The 25,368-nt window shown below is 52.4% G+C and overlaps 1 protein-coding gene across 2 annotated transcripts; it reads left to right on the top strand.

Annotated features, from left to right (window-relative positions):
* Nucleotides 1-989: 989 nt before the first annotated feature.
* On the top strand, nucleotides 990-10,645 carry TAL1 (TAL bHLH transcription factor 1, erythroid differentiation factor). Of its 2 annotated transcripts, XM_048313336.1 has the most exons (5): nucleotides 992-1,258; nucleotides 2,606-2,755; nucleotides 3,943-4,371; nucleotides 5,142-5,233; nucleotides 9,625-10,645. In XM_048313336.1, coding segments are annotated over exons 2-5 (942 nt in total). In that variant the 5' UTR covers nucleotides 992-1,258; nucleotides 2,606-2,753; the 3' UTR covers nucleotides 10,044-10,645. The 2 variants fall into 2 exon arrangements, with proteins under 2 accessions (XP_048169292.1, XP_048169293.1); XM_048313335.1 differs by lacking the exon at nucleotides 2,606-2,755 and having other exon boundaries at nucleotides 990-1,258.
* Nucleotides 10,646-25,368: the final 14,723 nt, after the last annotated feature.

Below are 25,368 nucleotides of genomic sequence, written 5' to 3'. Positions count from 1 at the left end.
GCCGCGCTCCCCGTGGGTGCCCAGAGGAGCGGATCTGAGAGCCTCCAGCCGCTCCTGCCTTCCCGCTTTCCATGCCGGGAGCCTCTGGCTTTTCGGGGACGTTTCCACCCGTCCCGCTGCTTTGCAGGGCACCGCGCCCGCCGCATCGCCCGCCTCCCGTCCCCACGAGGCGCTCCGGGGGCACGGCGGCTTTGGCCCGGCCCAGGGGTCCCTGTCCGCCCGGGCCGGAGCTCGCCTCGGCCTGGCTCAGCCCCTTCCCCGACGGGGCGCGCAGCCGGCCCCGTGCTCCGGCCCCCACAGGGTTCTCAGCCCCGCTGGCCGTCCCTCACTGCTACGGCACGACCCAGGTCCTTTTTCTCCCTTCCCCAAGCCACTGTCCTCCAAGCTCCGTCGCTCACATCCCAGATTTCTGGAGGGCGAGAGGTGCCGGCTCGGTACCTGCTCCGCTCACAGTCCCCAGCATCCCCCAGCTCGGCAAGGATGCTCGGCCTCCTCCCACCCCAGAACGGGAGACGAGACAGGGAGCTCGCCACAATTCGGCCCTTCAGCAAAATTACCCAGTGTGGGGGGAGGAAGGTTGGGGACGGGGCTGCTTTTCACCAAAACATCTCCTCTCGATGTGCTTTATTTACCTCCTCTTGTCCCAAAGCAGCCCACACCCCTTCCCCCTCTCTCAACATCTCCAACAATTTATTTTGGCTCATTAAATTTAATTAAGAACGGAGTAGGTTTTCCATATTTAATAATTAAAAAAAAAAAAAAAGGAAAAAAAAAACAACAGGGCCATAATAACCTCCAAGAGGACTAAAATAAAGAATCGCTATTCAGATGCGGGCAGCCACAGAGCAATTTTTTATTACTCCTTTTTTTTTTTTTTTTTTTTTTTTTTTGCAGTGTCTTTTTAAGAGCATCTAAGCACACACACATAAAAAGCTAGAAGGCATGCATTCCGGAGTTATTCCTATGCATATCCCTGCAATAATTTTCCGCTTTCCTTCGATAAAATTGCCAAATAATAATGAATCATTTCATAAATAATGGGTTTAGAAGCTTATCAGGGCAGGCGGGCCACTGCTGGGGTTTTATCTCTCTCGGCCACATTGCAGTAGTGTTCCGCTCTCCATACTAAATAGGAAACTGGACGTGATGTGGAATTAGAGCCTACCCAGCTGAAGCCACCCAACACTTACTACAAATATAGCCGCGATGCGTAGGCCACAAAATGGCTCCACTCACTTTTCCCAATGAAAAGCAAATGGTGAGTAAAGAAGAATCGGCTCTGCAGAGAGCTGGGCGCTGGGGGCGGCGGGATGCGGTTTTGGGGGGCTCCGGAGGGCAGCGAGTGGTCTTTGGGGGGCTTCTGCCCCACGTGAGAGACAGGCGAGCAGGGAAAAAAACACAAAATCTTTTCCGCGGTTGGGTTTAATCTTTTTTATTCTTTGATGCGGGGTGGGTGAGGAGGAGAATACGCTTTCCCCTATGAAACTGTGGGGTGCGGCACCCCCACCAAGCCGGGACCCTCGGGCTGCGGCTGCGAGGCGGTGGCTGGGACGGGCTGGGGGGCGCTGGGGGCGAAGCGCCCACGGGGCCCGGATCCCCCAGCCTCTCCCCAGGGACAAACTCCAGGACACGGCCCGGCCGACAGCCAGAACCTGAGCGCTTGTCCCCGAGAGAGGGTCCCCGATATCCTGCTCCCTCCCGCCCCTTCTCTTTGGGGCTATATCCCTACAAAGAGCCGGCGGGAGAGGTGCGCTTTTGGGTTGGAAATTTCCTGCTGACCGGCTGCTGGAAAACAAAAGGATTTTGCGGAGCAGAAAACAGCGGGCGGGGATTTAATGCCCCCCCTCCATTTTTTTCTAAACGAAACCACCCTAATTTAAGGCAAAATACTGCTGCTATCTTTGCGGTTTTGTATATTTCGTTTTTTAACGAATGCGGGAACAGACGCCATCGGGATTATTTCTTTTTTTACGAAGGAGAAAACCTAATTTTTTGTAATTTCGTTGGCGGGGTGAACCGGCCTCGCCTTCCTGTCGCTGGGCGGCGGGGAGCAGGCTCACTCTGCCGCCGGCCCGGTGCCGGCTGTCGCGGTTCCTCGGCCCGGGAGCGCGGCCGGTAACCGGCCCCTCGAGGAATTTAATTTGCCCCTTTAGGAATTAAATTTTCCAGCCGGACGTGGGAGAAACGCCGCCGCCGTCGCCGCTTCGTGCGAGCCCATCGGGAGAAAAACAACCCCGTGTCCGGCCCCGTCTGTGATTTCCTCCCGGGAAGACCGGGCTTGCAATGTGTCCAAAAAACCGCCCAATTCGCCCCAAATATAGGGCGCTTATTTTCACGCCTTTTTATCTCTGTTTATTTTTTTTTCCACGCCAGGCCATGGCCGTCGCTCGTTGTGGCCCCGTGTGCGAGGCGGCGGCTCCCGGCGGCGGCGGGGGGGGGACCCGGGGGTGGCCGCTGTCCCCTATCACAGGGGCCTCCCCGGGGTGCTGTCCCCTCCTTCCCTCTCCCCTGCACCTTTTTCCCTCCACTGATCTCTGGCAATCCGGACCCACGAGATCCACCCTCTCCTTTTTTTTTTTTTCTCCCCCCCTTCTCTTCCTCCCAGGATTTAGCAGTTTTATCCCGATGCGGGTGTCCTTCCTCTCTGTAAAGTCGTAAGTACCTTGAGGTGGGAGGAGTAAATTCAGCCTGACACTGAGAGCGCTTTTGTTGAAGCAGGAGAGACTTGCGGTGTCCCTACTTAAATATGACACATGTGAGTAATCTCTTCCTATACAATATCGGAATAGGCAATTAGATTTTTCTTTCTAGAGGGCTGGCGGGAAGGGGGCTGGAGGGAAGGCCGAGAACTTGTGCTTTAGGTGGTCGTATTTTTTTTATTTTGTTTTCCAGCGAGATAGTGAGATATGGCAAAAAAAAAAAAAAGGGGGGGGGGGGGTTCTCGCGACTCAGCCTATCAGAAACGAAATAAAAAATTTCTCGAGGCAAAGGAGTGAGAAGGATGGGTGGCAGCTCTCTGCTCCGTGAAGCTCCTTATTTATATGGAAAAGAATAACCAATCAATCAAACAAAAGTAATCTAAAAACGAACGAGGTGATATGTGGGAGATAAAGCATAGAAATAATCGCGATATCGCTGTTTGGCCTCGGCGCGAGGTGCCCTGTCGCGACAGCATTTGTTCTGTGGGAGAAGGGGGACAATGCTGCGTGCGGCCGCGGCCGGGCCCCTTCCTCCTTCCTGCGGTAGAGAATGCGCGGGGGCACTGGCTCCGTTAGGGGCTGGTTTAACCCGCTCTCCTCCAAAAAGTGGTTTTAGGTATATTTCGATCGTTTATAAATAATAAAAAATAATCATGGGAGGAGAAGGGGCCTCCCGTGAGGCTAAGGCCGCTGCAGGCAGGCCGGGCCGCGACTGGGCTGTCTCCGCAGGGCAGCGGACACCGCCGGGGACCCCAAAATGGGGAGAAATACCCCCAAAAAAGCGGAGGCCCCTGAGCCTTCTCCGTAATTTGGCCGCATAATTAACCCGCACTCTTGGCGGCGCTCCGGGCGCTGCCCGAGCCCCCCTCGCTGCTCCAGCCGCCCTGATGGTGCCGATGTGAATCCCCGAGGGGCGCCGGGAGGGTGGCGGGGAGTCCGGCCCGTCCCCGGCGTGCGGGACCGGGGAGCTGCGAGACGTCAAAGCGCCGCTCCGCGAGGCCCCGTGACGTCACAGCAGGGTCGGGGCGGGCGGGGTGGACCCATAGACCGCCCCCCCCCCCCCCCCCCCCCGGCCCGCCAGCAAACTCTGAATGATTTGGGGTGATCAGGAACTCCCCCGTTTCTCACCGACGAGGTCTAAGCCCCGAAGCGGCCCCCCCACGTCGGGGCGGTGCCCGTGGAGGGGTGAAGCCCCCCTTGGTCCCCATCCGGGGCCTCCCCTGACCGCTGCCTCTCTCCGCAGGACGATGGACAGGCCGCCCGCCCCGCCGCCCCCCAGTGACCCCCGCGATGCCCGCCCCGCCCGGCGGCACGACTCGGAAGCGGAGACCACGAGCGAGCCGGAGAGCAGCCGCGGGGGCATGGAGGCGCCGGCGGACCCCCAGCTGCTGCTCAACGGGGCGGCCAAGGAGGCGGGCCGGCCCTCCCCCGGGCCCCCCGCCGCCCCTGTGCCCGTCATCGAGCTGGTGCGCCGGGGGGGCTCCCTGGACATAAAAAGCCGTGAGGCGGCGGGGGAGGCGATGCAGAGAGCGCCGGGAGCCGAGCCGTGCCGCGCCGCCGAGGCCGCCTGCGAGGCCCGCATGGTGCAGCTGAGCCCCCCCGCGCTCCCGCTGCAGCCCCACGGCAGGGCCATGCTCTACAACCTGGGCCAGCCGCTGGCCACCATCAACAGGTCCGTGTCTCCCCTATCCCATGCCGGAGCGGCTTCCCCGGGGGGGGGAAAGCGGCTCGGTTCGGGGCGGCGGGAGGCGCGGGGCGGAGATGCGGGGGCAGAAGCAGCAGCATCCCTTCCTCCGCGCGGGGCTCGTCGCTTAGGCAGCGCGGGTTTGCGCACAACTTTGCAAAGAGAGAAAGGGAAAAGGGGGGAAAAAAAGGTAAAAAAAAAAAGAAACTAAAAACTCGTTCCTCGAAGGTAAAATATTTACGGTGGTGAAGTCCCGGGCAGAGCGAAAGGGTCCGTCAGTAAACGGATGAGAACCGCTTTAGCTCTTCGGAGCTCCCAGGGCTCTCTCTGTTCTCCGACGAGTCCCGCAAATTAGAGAAAGGCACAGCAGAGGCTCTGACAGGGGCTGAGCCAGCCCGGGGGTGTGCAGGGACGGACCCGCTGCGGTGCGGACCCGGCCCGGGTGGACGTGCGTGCCCGCCTGCGGGAGAGCTCAAAGCCGCGGGAATGGGGTGGATTTTGCCCTAAGCCGCAAGTCTGGACGCCCCACGCCGCTCACATCCCCCTGCCCACGCCGGGCTGCCGTCCCTCGCTGCGTGTCCCTGGTTGGCCGCGTGTGGTGTCACCGCACGACCCCGGGCTCGGCTTCGTGAGCCGTGAGCTCGCTCCGAGGTCACGGAGCAGCTCCGCTTCCCGCCGGCCCCGGACGCTCCCCCTACCGCGGGGCCGGGCCGGGGGATGTCGGTGTGTCCTCACGGCCTCGCTGCCTTTCTTTGCAGCGGGTTTTTCGGCGAACCGGATTCTTTCTCCATGTACGGCAGCAACCGGGTGAAGCGGAGACCCTCTCCATACGAGATGGAGATCACCGACGGTGAGAGAATTTCGCCCCTGCGCCACCTCTTGGGGGGGGGTGGGGGTGTCCCCATCTGCTGAGGGGGACAAGTTCCTGCACTTTGCCACACTCTGGCACTAAATCCCGAAATAATAAAAGGACTAAACCCCCAAAGCCCCCAAGACGCGAGTAGGATGCCCAGGGAGTCAGGGTGGCTCTCCGGTAAGAGGAGCCCACAGCGGTCCCCAGCAGCGTGCCCGATGAGTTTGCCTTCACCCAGCACCCAGCGGAGCAGTTCAGTTTGTGGCTAATTATATCCCTATTCTGCAAATTGCTTGGAGATTACACCCTAAAGAAGGCAATAAATATAAGTCTGTTGAAGTGCAGATCAGGGCCATTGCAGTGAGATGTTGCGTCCGTAAACCCTTCCAGCCAGGAGACGCTCGCACTGCAGACCACAGCCTTGGGCAGAAAGGACAACCTGCCTTTAAAGCGCCCGGGAGCAAAGAGCTAACACCGTGCTGAGGTCTGCATCGGCGCGGTGGGATCGTGGCCTTAATTCGGTATACATCCACAAACTGTTCCCGTCTGCCGTGGAGAAATATCCCGTGGCAGAGTCTGGGAGGAGATGTGGAAGGTGACATTCTGGTGTTTCATTCTGGTGGTCCCAGATGCGGGCATCCCTGTTGGAGCTGCAGGATAATTTCGGAGAATGGAAGGCAGGGAGAGGGCAGGGCAGGATCTGCTGCCTGCTCCTGGCAGCAGGTGTGGGATGCTGTGTGCAAGGGCGCGTTTGCCCACGGGATGCTGCCCATGCAAAGGGACATTTGCAAGAATAATTTACACGTGGAAGGCCACCCTGTTTATCTCTGGAGTTATTAGCCCGTACACATGAGATTCGCTGAAATGTGTTTTCTCTTTAGCAATTGTAAACACTGTATTTAAACTGCTGGACAATTAATTTTCCTCCTTTCCAGCTAGCTATCCTTTTCTTCTACCCAGCTAATCTAAGATCAAATCATAACCTGCATCAGTCTAAAATAATACAACCCGAAATGACAGGCTCAGGGTATTATCTGCATTCATCAGTCCTTCTGTCCCCACTCTCCGCCCTCTTGGTCCTTTCAGACTGCAGCCCCGTGGGACAGGGGATGTCACAGCCCCAGCACAAGAAGGGCTTTTTGTCTGGGTTTTGATTCCGAGGCTTAGCGGTTACGGGGAAAAGCCCATCAAATCTCGGTGTCTGACTAAAGCTTTGGACTTGCTACTAAATTAGGTATTAAGGATTACAGAAGTACTTGGTTGTAACCAAGTTTTTGAACGTGTGGTTTAATGCAGGTGTACAGATTTGGCCCAATCCTGCAGGTCCTGGTTCATGTGAATTTCCAAGACTGGACTCAACATTTTTTGGGGGAAAAAATAGGTGTCAGGTTATGTTGTCTAAACAGGAGCAATTCGGAGGGATGTACATCCCATGCTGAGGCATCTGTGTGGTGTGAGAGGCTTTGCTTATTGCTCTGATTGTCACCTGCTGGGTGACATCCACAGCACACAGGAGCACCACTCTTGAGGGTCCTCAGCCCTTGGGATCTGCAGAAGGGCAGGGCAGTCTTGCCAGACTTTGTGCTTATGGGGTTTATCCGTAAGAAAATGAGTGGTGGGGGTTTTGCAAGTGTTTCTTTATCTATTTTATGGAAATTTTGTTCCACTTAATATGTTCTTTAAAAATAGCCAGAAGTGAAGATAAAAATGCAAAAAAGTATCTCTAAAAAAGTATATCCTGGAACTCTGGAAGATCATCTTTTTATTAATTTTCCTCAGACTTCTTATTACAATTAAAAAAGCATCAGTCAATCCATTAGAACAAAATCCAGGCAAAAATTCTCATCTGATTGCTTGGATTAATTATGAGGCAAGTTTCTTTATGAGAAATAGATTTTCTATTATAACACAGCTATGGGGCATTTTAATTTTCTCCATTGCTTGACACATTTTGGCCAAAACCTGATCTCTTTCTAAAATATATATTTAATTCAGTTGGTACAGGAATCAAGAATTTGAGTGGTGTCAGAATTTGTTTTATATACTGAAGCTTGATTTGGGTGCCCCTGGATGAAAATGAACAGGTCTTTTTTTTTTTTTTTTTTTTTTTTTTTTTTTTTTTTTTTTTTCTGATTTCTGACCTATTTATGAACAGATGTCTTTTTGTCATCAGCTTTCAGTGAACAGAGACACATGTTTGAAGCCTGTGAAGAATGAAAGTCTCTTTAGCTTTTTTTTAATGAGCAGTATCCAAGATGGGGTTATTTCTCATACTCTTATGGGAGTAAATAGTTTTTAAGCTGCATCTCTTTCTGGATTCAAGACGGCTTACTTTGTCTTGTCTGGAAAGAGCAGTAAAGTGTTAAAAATGTCATATTATTGTAGTAGGATGTAGCACATTCTTCGCTGCTTAATTAGTAGTGCTGCTGAGGTCCCTTTGGTCCCTGCCACCTTCCCCACAATCCTGTGGCATAGCAGGCTGTGCACATCAGGGACAAGAAACCTTCCCTTTGCATGAGCTCTTGCACATTGATTCATACAAAGGCATTAGGTGCTGTTTGGGGGTGAAGACTGCCTTTATTAAAGCATCACACTGGAATCTTAGAGGTCATAGGTGTGTCTGTCCTTTCTGCAACCCCAGTTTATCCCAGGGACTCTCTGTGATTTTGGGGGACTCCCAGCTCTGAGCACACCGTGAGGAGGAGTGAGTTGTGTGGCTGCTCACACACTCCATAAGCTGGCAGCTTTAACCTGGCTGCTTGGGAGTGTGTCCCCATGGAAACCCTGCAGTGCAGGGTATTCTGTGTGACGTGCTGGATGTGATGAAGGAACTCAGTTTCCCCTGAATGGAGGAAAGTGTGATGGTATCTGATCATCTGCAACAAGGGATACCACTTCTCCTGTTGTGCCAGGTGGGACCTGGAGGTACAGCCTGACTAGGATACTTATAAAAAGTCACACTTGTTTGGCTCCTGTGCCACAGTCAAGGCAGCCAAGAGTTTTGTTAGAAAAGAATAAAGGTGTTTAAATGTGCCCCGGGGTGCTGGTTTCACTGGGTGATGTCAGAGCTGTGGCTTAAACGGCTCACCAAGGCCAGGGGCTTGTTCCCACCAGGAGGGAGAAGTTAGGCAGGTGTCTCAGAGTGGGAAAACAGGGGAGAGATGGTGGGAATGGGAATTCCACAGTCCTTTGGGGTAAGACTCACTGAAGTGTTACCTGCAAGTCTTTGCTTCCCACTCTGTGATGATTTCATTGTATGTGATGCCTCCTATCCCATGGGAGTTTCTGCTGTGGTCATCCTTCCAGATTTTCATGAGATTGAGGTGACCTTCCATCGTTGATGTCTCCTGGAGGAGATGATGGAAAGGATGTAATAATAAAAACATCTCATGATAGTGTTCTCTTACATGAGGTGGTTTCCATGGACCCAAGAACCTGCAATCCTGATTTACAGCACTGCTGCTCCTGCAGCACTGTACTTTTCTGTAGATGTGCTTTGGGTCACTTCTAGCACAGAGACAAAGCTTTTCTCATGCCACCAGGAGTTACCCTGATGTGCTGAAAGGAGAATTAGTGTGTTTTGTGCCTTCGTCCTGTGTAGCATCCCCTGTCAGAAACATGGCTGTAAAATTCCAAGGATTTAATTGGAGGCTACATGTAATTAGGCCAAATGGACACCTCCAGCAATTTGGGATCCCATCTCCAACTAGTGTCAGAGGGAGTTTTTGCCCTGTGGCAGAGATGTGTAGAGAGAGCAGGCAGTCCTCAGGTCAGCTGTGAAACTGTTCCATCCTCACCTGTGATCACCTTTCTGGCAGGACACTGCCTTCCCTCTGTGGGTCACATTGCTACCTGTCCTCATTCCTATGGGGCAAACCCCATTGCCCTGTTTCACTCAGAGGGCTGGTGGCAGCCCTGTGGTCGCTCTCAGCAGGGAAGACCTCTGGATCTCAGAGTTGTCAAAGCCTCTACTCAAGCTAATTCCCTCCCATCCCAATGGTGTGTCCTTTAGACAATTTTTGGGATAGAAAATAAAGCCATCTAGTGATACAAAATTTTAATAGGACCAGTGTTGCTGGGTTACCCTTGTTGATCAGTTGAGATACCCTAAAATTATAGCAGCCTTCTGCACACTTATCATGACAAATGAGAGGTAAATTTAGCTATCTGAGGATCCAAAGAGATGCACCTCAATTTTTTCCCTTCCAGTGGATCAAACAGAAGTTATGGCTTTCTCCAGTTAGATGGAAACTCTTATTTCACTGCCCTGATGATTAAACCTCACTAAAATTAGTCAGGTAGTTAATCTGCAAAACAGTGACCTTTTCAGCAAAGTAATACCTGGCCTGTTGAGCCCTGCTCCTAATTCTGTGTGCTTGGGATTGCAGGTCCTCACACGAAAGTGGTTCGTCGCATTTTCACCAACAGCCGGGAGAGATGGAGGCAGCAGAACGTCAACGGGGCCTTCGCAGAGCTGCGCAAGCTCATCCCCACCCACCCGCCTGACAAAAAACTGAGCAAGAACGAGATTTTGCGCCTGGCTATGAAATACATCAACTTCCTGGCCAAGCTGCTCAACGACCAGGAGGAAGAAGGAAACCAAAGGGGCAAAGTGAACAAAGACTCGGGGATAGTCCAGGAAGACCTCCTGCAGGACATGTTGTCTCCCAACTCTAGCTGTGGCAGTTCTTTGGACGGAGCGGCGAGCCCGGACAGCTTCACGGAAGAGCACGAGGCGCTGGATTCGAAGCACACGCGGAGCCTGCACCACGCCATCCTCCCCGTAGAAGGCAACGCGCAGCGGTGATTACCCTCACACTGCTCCCGAGGCGCGCGGGGGAGAGGCCAGGCCTGGCTGTGCCATTGCTGGAACTTGTGCTTGTGGGATTTGTGACTCTGCCTTTCCCTGGGAGCTCGGGCTGCCCATTCTCCCCAGCCTGGGACAGAGAGGCCGGCACGTTGGCTGAGGACAAGACCAACCCAGATGGACGTTCTGGGTTTAGGTACGTGACCGTACAAAGAAGAAAAGCATTGAATTCATCTTCGTTGTACAGAACTGCTCGGGATGGGACTCCGCAGAGGGGAAGGAGACGTGGCTGGTGCCTCTCCAGAGTTTAGAGGGTTTGCAGGCCACTTGGTGACCGTCTCTTTTAAAGCAATCATCTGGGGGAGACATGGAACTCCTCTTTCACTGCTGACAGAGGCCATCGGCGCTTTCCAGCTCCACGTGGTGCTGGAAACTGCTGCATCACTCCAGCGCTGCAGCACTTCTCCAGCCTGTGGCACATCCAGCTGGTCTGAGCAGGAGCTTGGCCACGTGTTCCTGTTGTCCGAGAATTTTTGACTGTATCTTTTTAAAGAGGTGAAAAAATACCCTCAGCAAAAGAACTATTAAAAGGATTTAGAGTATTTCTTTTTCTCTCCTTTTTTCTTTTCTTTTCTTTTCTTTCCTTTCCTTTTTTTTTTTTTCCTTCCCTTACTTCCTTTCCCTTCTATCTGATTTTGGATTGTTTGGGCTTGTTGTATTTATGACGTGGGATTACTTCTGTCTAACACTGTCATGCAGTATCCACTGAATGAAAAGGTACATAGGTGTTTTCTGCCACCCTCCCAGTCCCTGATCCTTCTGCTGGTAACACTCAGCAGGTGAGTTTCAAGCCTGCTGTAGTCTCCTAGAGTTTTTCCAGTGGTTTCTATAGGGCCAGAACTTCTCTCAAGAAAGATGAATTTCAGAGTTGGGAAGGAAAGAAAATATTTGCTAGTGAAGTATCTCCTTGGACTGGGGGATTTTTAAATTCAAAAAAGCAAAAAAAAAAAGGGCAAAAGGAGTCAATGATGTATCAACAGTGTGCGTGTACATAGGGTTATAAAAAGGTTTTTTAATGGTATGCTTTGAATTTTTTGGTTTTATTGTGTGAAAATGGTGGTTCAGCTGTGCCAATGCCCACAGTGTGGACAACAATGCTGGATTTATTTTGGCGTTAGGAGGGTCCTCACCTGTCAAGGTTGGTAGGAGTCCACAGATCCTCTCTGAATCTTGTGGGGAAGCAGTAAAAGCAGTGTGGGATTAGCCCCCATTCCTGAGTGCTCAAATTAGTGCAAAACTGAGCTCTGTGACTGAGCTGATCCTCTGATTGTGCTGGCCCCCAGGAGGATATTTGGGAAACAGGGGAGCAGGAGGCTGCTGCTGTGGTGGCTGGGAGCTGAGAACCACCCTGTCCCATCACCACTGCATCAGGACCATCTCTCACCAACCCATCTCCTGATGGAGCGTTTGCCCCAAACCCATCCTCTCCCTCTGCAGATCTGTCAAGGCACAGAAATCTCTACCATGATACAGTAGAAAAAAAACCCAAACCCACACACAAACATCCTTTGGAAGGGAATAAATCTTTTTGAGTGGGGACATCTTCCACCGCACTCGTGCCTTCCCAAGGGTGCTGAGGTACAAGGGAACACAGAGAATTTGAGTGGGTGTCTGCAAGCCCGTCCACGCTTAATTCAGAGCCGTGTCATTTCCATCCCTGCTTGGTTTTGATGCCTCTTTGTAAATAATAGGTAAAAGTCTGGCGTGTGGCTTGGCTTGTTAGGCGGAATTAGTTGCCTGGGAAGGGATCCTGGCCCATGCAAGCATTTCCAGCATAGTCCCCAAATTCTTGGAAAGCACCAATCTCCCCCATCTTAAATTGGGGAAAAGGAGGAAAACTCTTGGGTCTGGATTGTGCATGGGGGTTTTTCCTAGAGGAGGTTACCTGCAGGGCTGGGCCAGGGCAGGTGCTGGTGGGTGAGGAAGTGACGCTGAGGAAGAGGTTTGGACTGGTACTGGTGCCAGGGGTAGGACAGGCAAGCAGCGGTGGGCTGCCAGGGGGCCCTCGGGGAAGGGAGGGGGGTGCTGTCACACAGATAAAACTGTTCCTGGTTCCCAAAGAACCCTGGGTGGGCTATGTGGGGGTTTTGCACCCTTGTTATTAAACTGTCGCAAGAAAAAAAAATTCACCAATACTCAGAAATCCCTCATTCCACACAAATCCATCACTTCTTGTTTATATCTTCTCGGTAGCTGAGCAGTCGGGAAAATGGTACAACCTTGGCAGCACCCCCAAACGCCCCCAGGCACTCGCACTCCTGCAGGGAGTGCCGTAGGTCTCCCGGCGTATGTACAGTTGTACTTTAATTGTGATTTGAATGGTACATTTCCTCTGCCCACCTCTCCTCCTGCCTGCTTCACCTCTCGCTGTGTGGGCCATCACCCCCCATTCCTGTTGGAAACAGCGCTCTGGGGCAGTGTCGTACCGTGTGAGTGAATTCCTGCCTTACGAATTTTGGTTTTTTCAGCCCCGCCCCTTTCTCTGCCACCCTCCCCTTGGATTTCTGCATTTTTTCTGCAGAAATGAAGTAACCAGACCTGGTACCCTGAGTCTCAACCCACTGTGGATGTGCTATTTAGAAAACACATTTGTCGTAATGTGTGTGTATATATAAATATATATATATAATGAATATATCAAGAATATTTCTAAATAAAGTTTTACAAAGCAGCCTCCACTCGCTGTCTGCCTCTGTCCCACCTCGCCACTTGAATCCATCATTACTTTGGTGTTTCATCCCTGAGTGTTGCGGGGTGACGATGCCAGGGTGGCCCATTCCCAGACAGCCAAAGGCATAAACAGGCAGCAGAAAACGTTGCAAAAGGATCTGCTATTTTTTTTTTTCTTGCTTGACTCACACCGTCCAGCCTGGGCTGGGCTTCTGCAGAGAGAGCAGGCGGGAGGAAGAGCGCGCGGGGCCGGCAGGAAGGAAGGCGGGCGATGAAGCAATGCCCCGCCGCAGGCGAGCGTTACCAGCCACCCCCACCTTACCCCCAGCGTGTTATTTGCAGGTCCCCCAAAGCTTCCAGTGGCCTTTTCCCGTCTTTTGGCGAGGCTGACTGTGCGAGGAAGGGGCTGCTGGGGGCCATGCTACTTCCCTTCGCACCATGGCAGGCGTTCGGCCATGATTTAACGGGCAGTGAGAGTCATTCCTCTTTTTTTTTTTGGAGAGAAATTATCACAGCCACGTGCACAAGTGCTTTTAAAAATATACAGCATTAATTAGGGAGTGTTTACAGGCTAAGTGGTCCATTGAACATGTGTGTGTTTATGTATATATCTCTCTCACATACATATATTTTTTTAATATCCATACCTACAGCACCATGCTGCTGATGGTGGCTAACACCATACTGAGCACGGAGCAGATGAGCAGGAATGGTACCACAAATGTTTTCTTGTCTTTAATTTCCATGAATTACAGAGTTGCCTATTTAAACAAACCCTTTAGAGTATCCCTTGCATTTTTAAAGCCTGCCCCCAAAAGCTTAGCTGCTAACCCTTCCTCCCCAGCTGCCTGGTAGCTAACATTTGCTTTTAAGGTTTCTGAGTGAAATTTCCCCCCAGATGGAAGAGAGGACCCTTCCTCAGGCTCCAGCCTGGGGGTGTAGGGAGCCCTGTCCAGGCACAGCCCCAGATGAGGGACATGGGGATCCCCTCCACAGCCAGGCTCAGCAAAGCCCCCACAGCCAGGAGTGGGCTGGTTCCACCCCAGGCACTGGGACAAGGCGTGGGGCACGTGTGGGGCAGTGTGTGGCTCCTGGAGTTTATCTGGAGTTGGGAGATCATGGCTGTACATCTGTTTTAAGCCCTGTCGCCCATCCTCTGCCAGCCTAGCAAGAGCTGATAGCTCACCCACCGGTTATCTCTGCCTCCCACCTCCTGACTTTCTCCCTCCCTCCTTCCATTGCCAGGACAATTCTCCTTTCACCTCCCCCTTCCGCTTTTTTGCTTTCTACAAACAAAACGTCCTTAATGGCCACAAGTCTTTTGCAGCCAGCAAAGGAAGAAACATCCTTAAGGGAGAAGCACCTGCAGGGTGAAGGCTTCAAACCACTCCGTGTATATTTAGAGGTTCTATAACCTATGGAAAGGGCTGAGAGGTTTCCAATGCCACCTGCTCCATGGTGGGAGGGTCAATGTGCTTCACTCCTGACTGATCTTGCTGGTGGGGAGATCCTGGGTGCTGATGTGACAGGACAGGCTCCAGGGTTGTGTCCCCAGGTAGTGGCTTCATGTTGGCCATGCTGTAAAGAGCATCCTTCTTCCAGCATCTTCTTCTTCAGGGCATCTGGACCTTGATGCTCCTTGGCCACCAAGATGAAATGCCACAGAAGGTATCAGACATTCACCTGCCTTTGTGTTTCTTTTTAAAAAGTAATTTTCTAAAGCCCTTCCCATTCTTGCCTTCCAATGGAAAGTTTAAGTAATTTCTCATCAAATGGTAATTTCTTTTTACAGTCATGTTGTGTTGCAAATGGTGATGTGCACTGCTCTGTGGATTCGAATAGATGGGGAAAAACGCCAACCCAAGCTGGTTTTTCTCTGTTTATGCAAAACAGAAAAGCAAGTTGGGAAAAACACCCAAAGGTTTCCACAGCACAGAAGGCCAGGAGGGCAATGGCGTGGGTTTCATGGGTGGCATTGCCTCCTCAGCTGGGCTTCATTTCTCACTGGTGGCACCACAATGTGATGGGTGCTCTGGTCTGTAGGGCAGGAAATTTTCTGGGAAGTAGCGGGTTCTTCACAAACTTGAAACAGGTGCATGTCAAGGTGTTTTGTATATCCAGTTTTCTAATGTGTCCCAGGAACTCGGTGACATTCAGGCTTCCAGTGGCAGAAAATTTCGCTTACCAGTGCGTGGATGACACTGGGGAGTGAGAACAGAGGGGACTTGACATTGAGATAAAATTGAGTTAAAAACCAGAGAGAAGGTGGGAGGAATGCATATGTCCAAGACAGCAAAACAAGAAACACAAAACCCCAAAATCACCCCAAAACTGGGCAGCTTCTATTTTCAAGCCTCATTATATATTTTTAATTACAGCCTTTTTGGCCAAGCGACGTTGAGGGCAGCCTGCACTGGCAGCCCTGCCTGGGAACACCGCTGAAGCCAGGAGCAAGGACCTGCTTCATTAAGGGCATTCCCACGTAATTGAATGAAACATGATCACGGAAACGACAGGACCCAAACATTCCCACCCCGGCAGCCGATGAGAAAGCTTCTCCTCTTCGCTGTGACAGGCCAGTGACAGCAGCAGGAGTAATTTATGGCTCCTGGGACTGCTCGATCTGCTCTGCATCCCGGGGCTTATCCCTGACATTCCCACCGCCACACAAAGGCTGCAGCCGGCCAGTGGTGCCCAGGGGACACCGCGCTGTCACACGCAGCAAGGAGATGAGCACCGAGCAGGATACTCTCTCCCCTCCCAGCTTTATTCTTTCTCTCTGGTCTTCCTGCCTCTCCTTTCACCTTATTTCTCACTCCCGCTTTTTTTTTTTCAGTTTCCATCCCAAAATTGGGATGGGAGATCAGAGCTAGGGGTGGATGGGAGAGGATGGGGATGCTTTGAGACCGCAGGGGCTCATGAGGGGGGACCTGCACCACTGATGGGGATGCAGGAAACCTCCGGGGGGTGCGTCCAACAGACACTTCCAAACTTCTCCCCCCTGTAGACATTCCTTTTACCCTGCTCTTGGAGCTATTCTCAGCCACCCCAGTGACCTTTCCGGGGAACAATTTACTATTGTGTTTTGGTGAAGCCCAGCCTCTATTTTTACACTCTATTTTGCTGATGCAGGCGCAGGGAGCGAGACGGGAATCCAGCAGGAAATGGGAGGGAGCGTCTGGAGCATGGTTAGAACTGCCCCGGCGCTTTGATGTGCCGTGGCCGAACCCGTCCGGCAGCGCGTGGTGGGGCCGGGGGCTTCTCTCCCTGACCATGCCTCTGGCAAACCCCGCATGGCACCAGCTTAATCTGGCCGTGCCAAGGTGGGAATGGGTCCGGCAGCAAAGGGCTGGCAAAGCCACGGTGGTACCTTGCTCCTCAGTGCAGGCGCCGCAAAATGAAAGGCAGCTTTCTGCTGGCATTGTGTAGCACAAGGAATGCTGGAAAGAAGGGAAGGGGGTGACTTGCTGACTGGGCTAGGAGAAGTTTGGGAACATGCCCAAGGGTGTCCAGGAAAGGTATGGCAGAACATCCTGGCTTGCATCATGTGAAATGAGCAGGCTGGAAGTGGCAGGTCTTTTATGCGAGGTGCTGTCAAGTTGTGGTCCTTCCTGATGTGGGACCTGCAGCCAGGCCAGCCAGGAGTGAATGGCTCCAAAAATGCCAAGCATCACAGCCTAGATTGACTAGGGAAGTGTGGCTGCCTGCACGCCCTGTTCACCCCGTGTTTGTGGCAGGGGACAAGAGTCCCACTCCAGATGTATATCTGGGCAGATGGCCAAAGGACAGGGAAAGGAAGGGAATGTGTCCAGTCCTGCAGCTGTTCTGCTTCCACCACTGTCACCACCTGCAGCACAGCCCCTGAGGTAGGAATAGGTCCCTGCTGCCCAGAGCTTGCCCAGAGCCCACAGAAACCAGAGGTAAGGTCACCCTGCATGTCTGAAGGGTCCAGCCATAGTCTCACCCACTGCCCATCCAAGGCTGCCTGGGGGGGATTGGGAGCAAGGGGATGCTTTACAGCAGCTGTCCCATCTCCAGAGCACTTTGCTTGCTGTGATATATCCCTTCACACGCTGCTGTAGCTGAAACAAAACACATCAACACCGTCCCAGCTGTGTGTCTTGCAACCATCCAGCATCACAGAACCACAGCTCTGAGCACCCAGCCTGCTCCATCCCTAGGAATAGCATTGAAACAGGAGCTGGAGGCCGGTGGGGGTGTCCTGGGGGGTAAGTCAGCAGTGTCCCATTGTGGATGCTGTGGGTGGGAAGTGCCTGCTCGGCGTGGGGAAGGCTCCGTGCTTGCCGGGTGTGCAGCTGGTGAACTGGTGCCCTGTGCATGCTGGGCCAGGGAGCAGGCGAGGAACAAGCCTGGGTGGGACATCATTGGGGTGTGTTAGCAGTGACACATCGGCACAGCCGCCTGTGTGACAAGGAGTCACAAATACACTCCACAAATAGCTGTCCATGCACACGGCAGGTGAGTGTGCACTGACTTGCTCCCACATGCACAGTCTGTGGGCTCTTGCACTGCAATGGTGCACAAGCACAAACACTCCGTTTGCCCGTCCCACTCCTGTGGGCATGTCCATGGATGCCCATTTGCAGACAGTCCTAAACACACGTTTGGATGGGTGTGGACATGCAGTCCTGCATGTGTCTTCAAGCCACACAAGCCCATGACACGCTCACACATGTGTCCCCTGCTCCTTGCATGCTGCCCTGCTGGCTGTCCCCACCAGACAAAACACCAGGGTGGTTTTGCTTTTGGCTGTCATCAACAGAAATCACTCACAAGCTGCTCCCTGCCTCATCCTAGCAAACCCTGAGCTGCTTTTTCCCTTCTGGATCAGGTGGCACCAAACCATCCCGAGCAGGTACTAGATGTTTTTCCCGGGGTATTTCCAGGGCGGCAGGAAGGCTGAGCTGAGCCGTTGCTCCTATCTCGGCTCTCTGCCCGTCCCTGGGACCACCCTCCGGCTGGTTCCATCCTGCTCCGAGCCGCTCCCCTCTATCGCTGCGTGCAGGTGCCGCGGGGTGGGGATAAGGCCCTGCATCCATCCACACACCGCAAGGGACGGGTGGTGTGAGCGGGAGCGTGTCTGTCCCCTCCAGCGGGGACACTGTCCCCTCGCTGGCAATGCCAACGCCACCGCCCGCTGCTCCGCTCTCCAGCAGGAGCTCGCAGTCGACGCCATCCCAGTGCCGTGTCCCGGGGGGTCGCAGCGGGGCTGTCCCACGCGGGGTCCCACCCGATCGCCTCCCCGAGCCCGGGCGGGCGCTGCTCTCCCCGGGCCGCCGCCTCCGGGCGGGCGCCTCCTTTGAACAGGTCTGGGGGAAGCCCCGCTCGTAGATAAACAGCACATCAAACCCACCGCAGCACCAGCGCTTCCTGCCCGCGGGCCGAGGCCGAGCCGGGGCGGAACCGGAGCCGGAGCGGAGCAGAGCCAAAGCGGAGCAGAGCCGGAGCGGAGCAGGGCCGGAGCAGTTCGGAAGCGGAGCCGGAGCGGAGCAGAGCCAAAGCGGAGCAGAGCCGGAGCAGTTCGGAAGCGGAGCCGGAGCGGAACCGGAGCCGGAGCGGACCCACCCCGGCCGCGGCCGCCAGAGGGCGCCGCCCCCCGCCCCGAGCGGCCCCGCGGGAGCGCAGCGCCCGCCCCGGTTTGACAGCGACGGCGTTTCGTGTTCCCTCGGTGTTTTCCAAATAAAGCGTGCTAAAGTCTGTCCTTTCCCCTCTTCCTTTTCCCTTCTCCTTCTCCTTTCTTCTCTACTCTCTCCCATTCCCATTCTCCCTTTCTCTCCTTCTCCCCTTCTCCATTCCCCCCTCTCCTTTTCCCCTCTTCCACCCTCTACAGGTTTTCCTGGGGTTACCGCAGACAGATAATCGCTATGTTAAACCCACTCTTTGAACACTGCAGCTGTTTTCCTGCAGAATTTTGTATTCTGGAGTAGAAAGGTAGAGAGGCAGTTTGGGGCAGCTGGTGTTCCCCCCAGCTCAGCCAGGCTCTGGAGGTCTCAGTGCTGCCTGCAGGTCCCCACTCCCCGGAACGTGAGCGCAGTGGGTTCTGTGCCTGTGGTCACCAGCTCCCTGCTGGCTCTGCCAGAGAAGCGCAGGCAGCCGAGTCTCCTGGGATTTCAGCAGAGGTGGGGTGACCCTGTGAAGACTCACACTTCCCAGTGCAGCGCTGGTGGCTGTGCCAATGCTCTGCTATTTACTGAGTTCTAATTAATGTCCCGCCCAGTCCTGGAAACAGCCTCTTCTCCTCGGTCCCAGGCAAAGGCATCTCTCAGGGGTCTTCACCTTTTGTCCTCAAAACCTGTTCAGGGCTGGATCCAGGAGCAGCCTGTTCTGAGCTGCTGTGGCACAACGGCACACTTTGGCATTGTTCAGCCCTTTCCTATCAATCCTGTCCCTCCTGCAGGTGCCCTGGATCCCTGTCCCCATCTCACGGTGTTTAGCTTGTCTGCAGCAGCATGCTGGGGGGCCCGGCAGCCTCCAAAGCTTCAGGAATGGGTTAAGCTTCCCAAAAAGCTCTCCTAACTTCAATATACCCTGAGAAACGCCTTTTTCAGGTCTTGGACTCACATGAAATCCCTCTGGCTTTTCCATGTCCCTCCCACTCCCTTCCCCAGCAACAGAAGCCACTGTTCTGAGGAGATGACGACGTGGTTTTGCCCATCTCCCCCGTTACCTGCATCTGTTTGCTTGGGTGGCAGCCAGAACAGTGACTTCATGCATTCAATCTTTTTTTCCCTGCCCTTTATTTTTCATTTTATTTTTCTACCAGCCCGAGGCTCCTGCCTGTTGTAGAGTCGAGGGGGAAGCATCCTGGCCAAATCCTGCCCCTGTGTTATGGTAATCGCGGCTGCCACCCAGCAGATGCAGCTCGCTGAAATAAAAAAGCTGTTTAACAGGCACGGAGAAGGAGAGGGGAGCTTTTGTTTGGCACTCGCCAGGGCTGGAGTACACTTGTAAAGCAACAACTGGAGCTCGTTGAAAAGAAGTGGAGGTTATTAGATTCATTTCGCTTGCTGCCGATGGCCCTGTTATTTTTTTCCCTTCATATTCCAGAAAAACCCCTGGTGCTGAGAAGCAGGAGGAGAGAGATGCCACCTGAAAACCTGCTGCCTCTGCTGCTGACCATGGACGTAGACAGGGCTGGTGCCTGCTGGCAGAGTTCTGGTTGATTGGAGCCCAGAGTTCAAGGATGCTCAGGCTGGTCTCCTGTACTGGGGATGCGCCTCACTCTGCCCAGGGCCCTTCCTTTGCCCCAGTAAGGCTGCAGGGCTGGAGGAAGGAAATCACCTTCCTCAGATGGTGCTGAGCAGGGGTGCCCTACTGAATACAGGCTCTTCTCTACCCATTGGGGACCTAGGCAGTCATGCAGGGGTATCCTCCTGGCAGGACATGGCCTTTCATGATGCCCCTCTACCTTCCAGGGTGCTCGGTCCTGCCTGTTGTGAGACAGCAAAGTTAAGAAGACTCAAGGGCACACTTAATTGTGCTTGGAGCTATCAAAACACAGGGCTTGTCACCAGCAAGGGAAGTGCAGAATCTGTCAGAGCTTGGACAGCAATGGGTTGCTGATGGTGATGCCTTAAGGCATTAATGGGGAGGAAAGAAATTCAAGTGACTACAGAAGCTGGGATGACATAAACCTGCATGGTTTTGGGTTATAGTCTCGTTTTGAGGTGTTGCAGTTTTGGATGGGAGAATGACAGAAAATAGAGCCATGGGGTCTTTATCTTCCCCCAGGTAAGTGGGGACAAGGAAATGATTAGATGGCTTGGAATTCTGTCCCTGGTTCCCTCTACCTACCTTTCTATCCCTCTGTCTCGATGCATCCCTCACCAGCCCTCTTTGCTCTGAGAAACAGCAGCGATCCCCTTCAGCAGCCAGGAATAAAATCAATACATTCCCTCTCCAATTCAGGTAGCTGTCCATAAATCTTCCCAGCTTCAGACTGGTCTCCTGGGACTTCCAGATCAGTTGGGAACATATTTAATCAGCTGAGATGATCAGTGCTGTTTGTTGCCCAAAGGCCCTTTGAACTCTTTGTCTCCTTGCTGAATGATGCTCAAATCCCGCGAGGGTTTAGCCAGACTGGCCCATTCTGTGTGACAAGTCTCAGGTGAATAATGCCAGGAGCTGGCAGTGCCCAGCGAAGTCCGGCTGCGAGCCCAGGGTGCTGAGAAGAGTCACAGCCCCTCTGCCAAAGCTTTATCACCACATCTTCCCATGGCCTCTCGCTTGGCTCTCTGCAAAGCTCCATAAACCCACACCGGCATGAAGAGCACCCAGCCTGGTGCCAGGGGAAGAGAATTATAGCTATTTTTGGGAAGGCTTGGCAAGGGCTGGAGGGGGTGTACGAAATCACAGCCTGCCCCTCCTGGGGCTGAAGGCTTGATTTTCTGCATATTCTAGTGCATTTTGGGTTTTAGCTGGTTGGGAATCAGTCCCATGCAGTGGCTTTGCTGAGAGACTTCTGGGAGAGGTTTTCCATACTGTTCCAGCCCTTGGAAACACAGAACTCAGCATCTCTTAGGATCTCGCCTCCATGAAACAAATCTGCCCCAACGCAGCAGGACTCTTGGATCCGTTTTCCACCAGGGAAACACTGAAGTGGTGCTTTCCAAAGCTGAGATTCTCTTCTAGGCTGTGTTGAAGCTGCGCTGGAGGTGGATTCCCCTACCTCCCCAACAGCCTCCAAGCAACCCAGCCTGGTGAGATCCAGCCTGGTCCTCACCCCAACTCCATCCAGCCCTGGCCCAAGGGGTCAGTGTTTCCAAAGGCTTCTGCACTCCATAAATCACAATTTAGCCTGGACCACCATCAAGACAGGCAAAGTAACCTAATCTGCCCACACATTAAGGTGTTGGAAAACAATAATCCAAGAAGGAAACACATTATCCAGCCTTGTTACTTTACAAAGTAATTTAAATTAATTTTTCCCTAGAGTGGTTAGGGAGCACTGCAACTTGCCCTTGTCTATTCTCTCCGGCTAATGAAGCTTTACCAGAGACTGCTTGTGAATTCCTATTAAGACCTCATCTTAGAGGTTACAGGGCAAGGCAATTCCTGCTCCTGGGAAAAAATGCCTATGAATTTGTAATCATAAGTCCATGTTTGATAGGGATTAGCATCTGAAAGGGGTAGAGTGGCGGGTAGCAGAGAAAACATTATTTCAATTAGCTGAAGAAAAGCAACTTAACATCTGATTATAGTTTACACTTCTAATTTTCTCCTGTTCTGGCATCCGAGATAATTATTTCCTGAAACTTTCCACCCTGACCAAGCCAGCCACCTTTCCCTTCTCCTCCCTGTTTTGTCCATTGTGGTTGAGATTCACATGTAAATGGTTGGTGACTTGGGTTTTTTCCTTTCCCTTCTCTCCAGATTCACTGAATTTGGGGCTGGTGTAGAGGACGCTGTATCAAAATCACACTGAAATGGGACATGATATTTCTCTTCCCGCCAAGGAGGTGAAAGATGAGGAGGAGGAGGAGGCTTTGCTCCACATCCAGGCTCATGGTCAGGCTTGTGCCCAGCAGCTTGACACAGTGCTAGTGCCTGACTCTCCCAGGCAGAGCCCCTATGCCTAAAGACTCTCTCTGTGCTCAGAAATTACTTCCAATTCTCTCTTTTCCTCCCACCCCTTGGCCTTAGCCTTGAGCTCAGCTGTGCTCCATTTATTTTTTCCCGGCTTCTTGGTCTCCTATTTCCTAATGACGATGCAATCAGTTTTCGGGTGGGAGATTCCTCGTGAGAAGGCTTGTTGTTATTTAAGGAAGATCATGAAATCCATCCTTAATGAAAGGGCAGGAGAAAACCCTTCCACCAAGTTACACTGAAGCCTGAGATTATCATTTTTATGGGCTTCCAATCTTTCCTGCCTCATGCCTTATCAGCAAATGCAGCTGGAGGCTTCAAAAACCCTCCCAGCTTGCTGCTGATTTTATGGGATGAAGATTAGAGATGATCGGATAGCAAATTATTCATTCCATTCGATATCCCTGGGCAGGAGGGAATATCCAGAGCAAAGTCAGCTCCTTTCTCCCTTTCTGAGCATCGCACATTGGGATCCTTCCTATCTGCCACTCCAGCAATGCAGCAGTGCTTTCCCTCACACTCAGAGGTGATTAGGGGTGCAATATTCCCTCTGAACAGGTGGAATAGCCAGGGGGAATCCCAGATACAGGCTCATCCCCCAACAATAAGGCAGAGCAGAGGCAGGTGGGGTTTCTTCTTGTTCCAGGGATTTTTAGTTTGATTCCTCCCAGCCCAGGGCAAGGCAGGGCAGAGCAGGTAGCCTTACAGGCTTTTCTCAGCCTTAATTTTCCAAGGCTGTGGGCCCTGAGGCTGGTGTGAACGTGCTGTCAGAGCCCTGGCAGCTCTTGATGTTAGGGACAGAGGAGCAGGGAGCTCAGAGGGGACAATGGATAGAGGAGAGAGCCCAGTGCTGCCCTTAGATGTAGGGAGCAGCAGCATCAGGCCCCAGCACAGACAGTGGAGGGCGTGAATGCTGCCTAGAGATCGGTCTCAAAATCAACTGGTGTAAAAAATATCATCCAGAACGTCCCATGAAATACTCATGGGCCACAGTGGTGCTGCTGAGCAGATCTTGAGGGCAAATGAAGGCCATACCAGGCTGAGGCCGGTCTGGGATGATGCCCTTTTGCCACACCATTGACACTGGGGTTTTCAACAGCACATAAATAAGAAAATACATTGCAGTTTAAAGGCATTTTTAAAGAGGAGAAGTGGGGCACAGCACTGTGATAGATGGAAACCCCTAGCAGGAGCTGCCTTTTTCTGCTGCCTTTTGCCCACACTGGCACACTGAGCCAAGAAAATGCCCTTTTCACTGTGGTTGTAGCTCCTGGTTCTCTCCTGGCAGCATCCATAGCAGGCAGGATTTGAAAGACAAGTGTCAATGGGAAATGAGAGAACTCATGCAGAAGCAAGAAATATTTGGTTTTGATGGTAAATGTCAAAAGAAACAAGAAATTATAAATTGGGTTTGTGGGGGAGGGTGTTTTGGTGGGTTTTTTTGGGTATGGTGGGGGTTTTTTGTGTGGGTTTTTTATGTTTTTATGTAGCAGCTAATAAAATGTACTAAGTTTATAACTACTTTTCTAGGAAAAATACAATCTCTTCTTTAGGAAATGTTCAGGTTTGCTCTCATAGAGTATTTTTTTATTTTTATGGCTCTCTCTGGGAGACAGGGAGGAAATGGAGAGGATGAAAGAGGGAAGGAAGGAGGGAGGAAGGAAGGAAGTGAAGGAGAAAGAAAAACAATTTCCATTAAAACGCAGAGTCCCACAATGTTTTTCAAAGAGGAACTGGCATCTGTGCTTTGAGATGTATCATCCAGGAATGTTGCTTTGAGCAAATACTAATTTTTCCTAAAAGTTATGTATTTTTTAGAGGAAATAATCACCACGAATTGGAAGATATCAGTGTAAAGCCTGAAATTCCAATCCCTGCTTTGTGCAAGTTCTATTGTACAGGCAACTGCTCACATGGGTCCTTGAAAGAGCATTGAGCTGGCTCTGGCTCCACTTGGCATTGACCAAATGCTGCCAGGGTGATCTGTCCTGCTGTGCCTCGATTTCCCTCAGCTCTAAAATGGGCCTGTAGGGCTTTGACTCACTATAGCTGGGTGATGCTGAAGGCTTAAATCAGAGAAACAACAAGATTTCCAGCACACTGCAGCACAAACACCGAGTTATTTGTCATTCCAGGTCCCAAGCCATGGCCAGGATGACCAAAGCAAAACCTTGCTGGCAAATAATTTGTTGAAATTTCAGACTTTTCCCCTGCAGTGAGGCCGCTACAGTGACTTGCAGCTTCTCTTTCCCCTAGGCCAGACCCAGGGACATGCAACCAGGGAGGTGCCACGGGAGCTTTGTCACAAAGGCACGTACCTTCCGAATAGCTGTGGGGGGCTAAACATGCTTTGGAGCACAGGGGAGCTTTGAGATAAGCACTGAGTGATTCCCCGGCCTCATCAGGGAGCCCAAAATGATTAAACCATTGAAATGTCTTAAATTTCATATAAATGTGAGAATAAGCACTTGGTAAAGTGTTATTTGCTCCTCAGGATGGAGCTGACAGCAAGACCACTGTCCGGAAGGCGCAGAGCCCTGCCCTCATCCCAGGGTCTGGTGTGTCATGTCCTATCACCCCAACACACCATGGCATGTGAGTGGATCCTTGAGACATCCCTGTCTTCAGAAAATCAGCCCAGAGTCCCTGGAGCTGTGCTGGGCAGAGCCCTGGGGTGATAACACAATCCAGAGTACAGTGGAGGACAAGGAACCTCAGGACCCAGCCCCAGGCGTGACAGGGGAGTGGACAGCAGTAGCAGAATGTCTCAGACCTTGAATTTCCCAGGGGTAGCAGCAGGACCGGCTTCTCCAGGACTTCTGATCTGCTGATAAAGCCTTCTGCTCCGAACACCAGGCTGCTTTTGCCTGGCTTTTGCAAAGAGACAAGCAACAGGCAGGCAGCGACAATGGCCAGCTCTGCACTCTTTCCCAGATAATGTGGAAGCAAGTCATGGGGAACCCAAAGTTCACTCTCACTTTTACTTATT

This window comes from Corvus hawaiiensis, chromosome 9 (assembly GCF_020740725.1).
Source record: "Corvus hawaiiensis isolate bCorHaw1 chromosome 9, bCorHaw1.pri.cur, whole genome shotgun sequence".
Classification (NCBI taxonomy): domain Eukaryota; kingdom Metazoa; phylum Chordata; class Aves; order Passeriformes; family Corvidae; genus Corvus; species Corvus hawaiiensis.
This window is presented reverse-complemented; position numbering and strand designations above follow the sequence as displayed.

Coding starts and splice junctions, on each gene's coding strand:
- TAL1 (XM_048313335.1), top strand. Junction 4,372..5,141: donor CCGCTGGCCACCATCAACAG/GTCCGTGTCTCC, acceptor CTTTCTTTGCAG/CGGGTTTTTCGGCGAACCGG. Junction 5,234..9,624: donor CGAGATGGAGATCACCGACG/GTGAGAGAATTT, acceptor TTGGGATTGCAG/GTCCTCACACGAAAGTGGTT.